This window comes from Simochromis diagramma, unplaced genomic scaffold (assembly GCF_900408965.1).
Source record: "Simochromis diagramma unplaced genomic scaffold, fSimDia1.1 OVJJ01000421.1, whole genome shotgun sequence".
Taxonomy (NCBI): Eukaryota; Metazoa; Chordata; class Actinopteri; order Cichliformes; family Cichlidae; genus Simochromis; species Simochromis diagramma.
The window spans coordinates 11,248,950-11,256,354 of record NW_024387250.1 but is presented as its reverse complement, the minus strand read 5'-3'; the positions used below and the strand labels follow the sequence as shown (position 1 = coordinate 11,256,354).

Below are 7,405 nucleotides of genomic sequence, written 5' to 3'. Positions count from 1 at the left end.
AAACAAATCAAAATCTTGTGGACGTATGCCTTTTACATGTTGGTAAAATGTTTAGGATGAGATGGAGATATAACACTCATGCACGCTGAAAATTATGAAGGTCTAAATATGTATCAAAGGGACTCACTGAACATCAGTGGATTTCTATGGGGCAAACGTACTTAAACTAGCCACTGTGACCATTGAGGCAGAGAATGAATGATACTGATGGGAACTATGAGGGTTTGTAGTTAAATTCCTGCTCTTACAGGATCAGTGAGTGTCTGTTTAAAGATTATTAATTCCAGTAAGATAACACATCCTGTCATAAAACTCACACCAGTTTCTTGATCATGAAAATGGGTTCACAATGAGTTCAAATCTCTGAGAATTGTTTCCAGCACCTTGTTTTGAAGGCAAAAGTGCAGTACTAGCAAGGTGTACCTAATGTAGTGACTGGTGAGTGTTTTTTTTCACTGCCTAGTCAAATGAAATTGGACAGACAAGTGTATGGCTCTTTTTTATTAACAGTAAGAACCAATGCAGATAACTGAACAAATATAAAATGCATGAAACATCCACAACATATTAAAAGAAAAAAAAATAAAATAAAATAAATAAAATGTTTTTTTTTTCTTTACAAAAATAACAAGAAAAAAAAAATACAAAGACCACTGAGCAGATGACACATGTAGAGTTTTAAAAAATAAGCCTGTACCTAGCATTCACAGTCCCCCAATTTATATTTTTTCTGATAAAATGGGAGAAAAATAAAAAATAAAAACACAATTAGAGGCTTCTTCTTCTTCTTCTTTTTTTTTTTTTGTACAGGCAGAATAGTTCCAGAGAGGCAAGGCAGTCACGTCTGATATCAGGCTAAGTGATATCGCTCATCTGATGCAGCCTTTGACTACTTCTGCATGAAAACACACCACAATCTGATGTGCAAAACCAGATAAATCTTCCTTAAATGACTACGTCTTTTTTTCTTCTTGTAATCAATGCCCCCCCCAGCTTCAAAACGGGCACTTTGAGGCATTGAAAAACATTGTACAGTACGGTATAGAGAAGGAAATGAACATGTATTGTGGTACCTAATTCACTATTCCATGAGCATCTAAGTACTAATACACTTGCCTTTAAGTTGTCTTACTCTAGTACACAGACTATAAGCTGGAGAGAGATTCAGAAAATGGTTAGTCCCCATAAAATAACTACAAAAGCAGCAATGTCAATGAGTAAGAGGTTAATTATACTGAAATTCCACAGTATCAGTAAGATAACAATGCACCTTCTGTATATACACAAGCAAAATTCATTAAATCTTCACAGACGGGGAGCTTATTTTGTAATTATCTAATCAATTCAACGACTTGATATTTTAAACCATAAAAAGGCTTCTTGTGAGGTGCCTATATTCTTTTGACAGCACATTAATTGAAACTAACCCAGCAGCTTTTTTCAAGTTCAGATTTTGTATGCACAAAGAAAACGAACAAGTCAAATCATAAAAAGTGTCTAAATATAAAACAGTGGTTTAAACAGTGACCTTCTTTGTTGCTACTTGAAACAGAAGTCAATCTGTGACTTGGAGAAAAAAAAAAAAAAAAAGCGGAGAAAAAGCCAATTGGAAATCATAAAGACACTTAGGCATAGATTCTCACAGGGGCCAGAAATATCTGTTTGCAATTATTAAAATAATGATTCGTTATAATAAATAATCTTCTTGAATCCTTGATTTGCTAACAGAGACTGGGTTTTGACATTCAGAGAGGTGGGTGAACTGCAGACCAGATCACGTTAAGATGAACTGCAATATCAGTTGATGACTTTTTAGCGTTTGGAAACATACTCGCTTTGGTAAGTGATTATCATTGGTTTCTCTTAGGCTGTTACTACTGAGTAAAACCACTATTCAGTATTGTTGAGAGCAACCCAGGCGCTAGCTTGCAGGGAGAAAACACTCGGCTCTCTCATGCATGTGCTACTGCTCTGACAAACATGTTTCCAGCTACAAGGAGGAAAAAATGGGGAGGACAGAGGGGAACATAACAGGCGAACAAGAAATAGGTGAACCGACAGATGGGGAGGCACTGCAAATCAGTTTGAGAGACGGCTCGATGGACGGTTACAATTCGGAAATATATAAAACATCTGCAATTTGGCAGTTCCTGGCATAAAGCATGTCTATTTATGACTGTGGTTTGTCGGGGTGGTTATTTAAGGCTGCTGAAATATTCTTTGCACTGGCGTGGAGCTAATAAATTATTGCAGTGTGTTGTATTTTGTTCTAGTGTAAATAGAACATGTTTTGCAAGTGTTATGTTACAATGCAGTCTGTCATGAAAGTGTTAAAAGTCTTTGAAGTAGAAGGGATACGGGGTCATGCTGCTACTATGGAGGATATGTTTTAAGGCATGTCCTTAGTGTAGAAGGGGTCCAGACACACGGAGAAGGCAAGAGGACTGGAGGAGACTGTACGCCCACAGAAATCTGTCCACTGAGAGAGCACCCGACCGGGACCGCCATGTCAGCCGGCCAGCTTGAACAGTTCAAAGTTGAAATGTCAGTCTTTCATTCATGGGTCAATTTCTGTTCATGGTTAACTCATGATGTATCAGCTGAGGGTCAGAGAGGGGAGTCTAAACGTCAGATGAAGCACTTCAATTCTGGTGAGGAGATCTTTTTTTTTTATATTATGCTATAATCTTAGACTGGTATAGTCTCAGAATGGCCATTGTTCTGTCATAAACAAATAAACAAACAAAACAGTTTGAATGTTTCTACATGGATCACCAGCCGCTGGCACTCCAATCCATTTGTTTATTCACATAAACCAAACTTTATTTCTGGGCGATGGCCTCCTCTCCGCTCGGCCGGATCCGGCTGAAGCTAAGACCTCCGACTGCCGATTTACCCAAACCAATGCTGGTGTCGCGTGCTTTCTCCTCCGTGCTGGCAGAAGAAGTCTGAACCCTGGCGGAGGCTGCTGCTGAACCTCCAGACCCTGGAAGTATCTCCGGCAGTGATTCTTTGGCTGGGGGTGCCGACCCAGGGCTGGTAGCAGAGGGGGGAGTTGTTTTGGCGGCTTGGGGCTTTGTAGGGGTTGTGGGGCTGGTCAGGCTGAGGCTGGCCAAGGCATCCAGAGTCCCATCTGGGTCTACCATCACATTGATCACTATCACAGAAATAGACAGAGGGTCAGTGTGTGAAAGGCTTCATGTAAAAGCCAGTGTATATTTTCTATTGTAAAATATAGTTTTTGATCTGGTCTTGCTTTAAAAGCCACATGCACAAGTGTAGAAGAAGAAAAACATTTCAGATTTGCAGAGAATCTTTCTGACACCTCCGTTTCCTACATATGTGTCCGTCCCACTTTGCAGGGTGATGAATTTTCAGCATTTGAAAGAAATCCATCATTTTTATTTCTTTTCCCTTAGTATTAAGGTGCTTCTCAACTTTTAAATACAAATAAACAGAGTTGAGATGCAGGAAAATGTCTACGACTCTGAGCGAGTTCACATTTATAATTTACCTTGAAGCTGCTTTTCGACTCTCTTCAGTTCAAGCAGAATACCAGAAATTTCCTGTGAATGGAGGGTGGAAATAAAATGATTAGGAAGTAAAACGATTGGATTCACTTAACACTGGGAATTGTTTGTCACTCGATATGATTCAGACAGATGAATTTACGCACCTTGTTGGAAGTTTTAAGGAGTGGTACTTCACTCTCTGATCTTAGTTTACTCTCAATTTCATCCCAGTTTCTGTCCTTATCCTTAAACAAAATCCTGGAAGCAAACATTGTACAACAGGTCACGTTTGTATTCAGGATCAATGGGTTAGAGTTAGGCACTGTAGATATGTTGTTAAATGCTAATGGTACTTATATCAACAAGTATACTCACCTTATTTTTCCTGCTGTTTTGTCAATGGAGTGCCTGATCTTGGTGGACAGCTGGGAAACTGAATGGAGCAGCAGGCTGTCTAACACGGCCTGCATGCACACAGAAGAAGAAACTGACTGTTAAGCTGACTGCTGAATGCAACGCAGCTTCCAGAAATTTGGTGTCATATGTTCTTGTTTGCCTCTAACCTCCTCTCTATTCCAGGTGCGTCTTCTTAAAGCTCGAGGCTCCAAGTTGTCAGGAGCACGGGGCCGGAGCTCTGCTGGTTTACCGTTTATCTCTGGTGGCTTACTAGTTGAAATCACAGGTGGGATCTTCCTGAAGTTGAGGCTCTCATCAAACACCCGATCAACCAACTAGGCAAAGAGGGGGAGAGATGGAGCAGGGAGAGAAGAAGGATGTCAAAGTTTTGAACCGAAAGTAGAACTTCGGTGTTGTTCTACTTTAGTTTAACATAGTATGTGAGAATTCATGGGAAATGAAAGAAAAACTCTATCAGTAAAAGCTAAGCAGCTCTGAAGCTTTTTAACTGTTTAGCCAAAGAAAGTCGGTTTTTAGTCTTATAGTAGAAAAATAATTTAAAAAAAAAATACTCTCTTGGTCAAAATAAGGATAAACAAATGAAAGTGGAGTGCATGGGACTGTAATACGTGAATACCACACAGCAGGTGAGATCAAGAAGCAGCAGAGAGGCATTTTTTTTTTAAATGAAAGCAAAACATTAAGATGGAAGAGTGCAATGGAAACACACGCAGTAAGGCAATAAGAAGAAGAAAAATGGGCACCTTTTTCATGCTGTCCTGTATATCCGGCTGCGTAGGACGTGCAGGGCCTACCTCTTCCCGAGTGTCAATGGCCGATCCTGGAGTGGTGGCAGCGGTGCTGACTGTGGTGCTGGGTGCTGTGCCGGATGAGCTGACTGAGTCAATCTCGCCGGCAACATCGTGGATTTCACGAGCCAAGATGGCCAAGTCCTTAGCCAGGTCCTGGCTGATCCTGCGCACACAGGGGAATAACCTGTTAACCATCAGACGGGGTTCTTTAGGACTCGGGATAAACAGCCACATGAACACATGAAACCTGCATACACAGAACAGCATATACAAAACCGTTAAACCATTAAAGCTCAGTTTCACTCAGTTCAGTGTGGATCAGTACCTGGCTATCTCCTCGCTGTGTGCTGTCCAGTCCCTGATGTACTCCTCTTGCTCTTTCATGCGGTGTTTGATCCCCACTCCACCTGGGCCCGTCACCCCAACTGGGCTCACAGTGGCGCCGAGTCTGGAGTTGCGGTGTGGGACGATGTGATGAGGCCGCACGTGGGGCCGTTTCGGAGAATTGCGATTGGAGCCGAACTCTTCCTCCGAGGTGGAACCGTACTCTGGTGGCAGACGTCTCCACCTGCTGCTGCTGGACACTATGATAGAAGTGCATGAGAAATGTCATCTTTCAGTCAAAAATATCAGTTATTCATAAAACAGATAAATGTGCTTGTAAAGTTGAGATGCTTTGTTTCTGAGGAAGCCAGCAGCCGATTCTGCTCTGATCTGACAAAATATGAATGTTAAGCGGAGGAGAATGGATGCTTCCTTGTTTGTTGACAAACACAGATATTTCTCAAAGGCAACGACGATAAGCTTGATTACTGAACTGCCTTGCTGAGCTTGAATAAAAAACGATGGGAGAATAAGAAGCGTTAGTGGTGCCAAGTATTTCAGGAATACTATCATTATTGCAACTTTGCTTAGTTGTTGTATGGACTGATGCAGCAATGTTTGGAGTTTAAAAAACATAATTAAAAACAACAACAAAAAAAGAAACACTAGTTGAGTTTATTGAAAAGCTCTTGGCCCATGCTGCCAACAAAAGCATCCAACAAGTTAACAAATCTTGTTAGAACCATGTTAGTGTATGTTAACCTGCTTCAAAATGCTCACACACCAGAGCCATTAATGTACTGTAACTGTGCCATGATGAGATGACACAGAGTGCTCTTCCAGTCTCCTCAGAGCGGAAGTGTCTAGATCAGGGGTGTCAAACATGAGGCCAGAGGGCTAGAATCAGCCCAGCAAAGACTCTAATTCAGGACCAAGTAAAGGAAGGCATAAACAACACCAAAGTAATTAGGTATTTGCACAACAGTTAAATGAAAGAAAATTTCCATGTTTTTCACTATCAACTATAAAACCTTCAGGGTTTTTTTTTTACAATAGGACTAAAATAAATGGTCAAAAAACCTTTTGCTTTAAAATTAAGGGACAGCCTGAGCAAAGACCTACCAGAACTACTTCTGTAATTCTGCACGTCTTATAACTTAAGCACAAAGAGTCGTGCTGACAGATTTCTTTTTTTGCCACAAAGTGGACTGTACGTGGTCCGACACCCCTGCTCTACGTGTAAATTCTCCACAAGGTGGAGCCAGGACCACATAATCACAGAGTTGGAGATCAAATATCAGATCTTTGGATAGAAGTGAAGCCTAATCTTTAATACATCGCTGTTAGCATTTATACCTGCTATAAAATTTTTTCGTATACTTTACAGAGCTGATACGACTGTATTGATTTGCTATCAGGAGTGACTGATCATATTGGAATTGAATATGATTGAATTCACTGAATCTATAAAAGCATTTAAAAAACATGGTAAACTTGTAAAAATCTAGCTACTGCATCAGCACAGTAACCAATCTAGATACAAACAAATCCTGTTACCATGTGCATCACTGCAGTTTTAACCTTGTGCTAATTAATAATTACATATAATACAACATACTACTACAAAAACAGAACTAGGAAACCTCTGAAAAGGTGCACTTCAGGCTGCATGTAGCATGGGATATAGGGCCAAACTACAGATTTGACGCAGTAAGAGTATGGGTAGAGCATTCGAGTCCTCATCACAGCAGATTTTAGGTAGGAGACGTTAACAGTACAAATATGCTAGAGCTGGGTCATTGTAGTTTACGTTGACATTTACTGGTGATTTACTAAGCCTTTGCATTTTTGTATGTGGCAATTTTTGCCAAAGAAGCTACTCAACGTACATACATTGTTTTCATTTAACTTTTAAATGCAAGCAGCGCCATTTTTAAAACTGAGTTGCTGCAGTAACACAGTTCAGATCCTGTGGAGCTCAACCTTCTATTCCTGTGACCCAGGTCTGACACACACTTGTACACACTAGACACACACACACAGTCTAGTTAGGCTCTATAGTCCTGGTACAGTACCCATTAGCTCCTCCTCTGTATCACCACCTGGAGGTTCGGGTTGAAAGCTCTCTGGATAATGAAAACCAATGCACCAAATCATCACAACACGGTGGAAATGTTTGGACACAGATGTTTACACACTGACATGTGAGGTATGCAATGATGTAGATGTAATTACACTTTGTCGTACTTTTTTATAAAGAAACTGATAATTAGGTCAAAACAAAAATAAAATGAACAGCTAAAACTACTTTTTTCTTTCTCTGTGCAACTAAAAAATCTGAATCAATCAGACAACAGTGCT

General features: G+C 40.4%; 1 protein-coding gene across 7 annotated transcripts in view; it reads right to left on the bottom strand.

Annotated features, from left to right (window-relative positions):
* Positions 1 to 486: 486 nt before the first annotated feature.
* The window catches only part of cep170aa (centrosomal protein 170Aa), a 40,079-nt gene continuing 33,160 nt past the window's right edge, over positions 487 to 7,405 (bottom strand). For 3 of the 7 annotated variants that reach the window (XM_040001340.1, XM_040001341.1, XM_040001348.1), the window contains 8 exons: positions 7,120 to 7,170; positions 5,046 to 5,304; positions 4,673 to 4,904; positions 4,076 to 4,243; positions 3,888 to 3,976; positions 3,677 to 3,770; positions 3,515 to 3,566; positions 487 to 3,157 (listed from right to left, as the gene is read on the bottom strand). In XM_040001340.1, coding sequence (XP_039857274.1) covers positions 2,823 to 3,157; positions 3,515 to 3,566; positions 3,677 to 3,770; positions 3,888 to 3,976; positions 4,076 to 4,243; positions 4,673 to 4,904; positions 5,046 to 5,304; positions 7,120 to 7,170 — 1,280 coding nt within the window. In that variant the 3' untranslated portion in view covers positions 487 to 2,822. The remainder of the gene's footprint in view (positions 3,158 to 3,514; positions 3,567 to 3,676; positions 3,771 to 3,887; positions 3,977 to 4,075; positions 4,244 to 4,672; positions 4,905 to 5,045; positions 5,305 to 7,119; positions 7,171 to 7,405) is intronic. The other 4 variants (XM_040001346.1, XM_040001344.1, XM_040001345.1 and 1 more) reach the window with 4 other exon arrangements.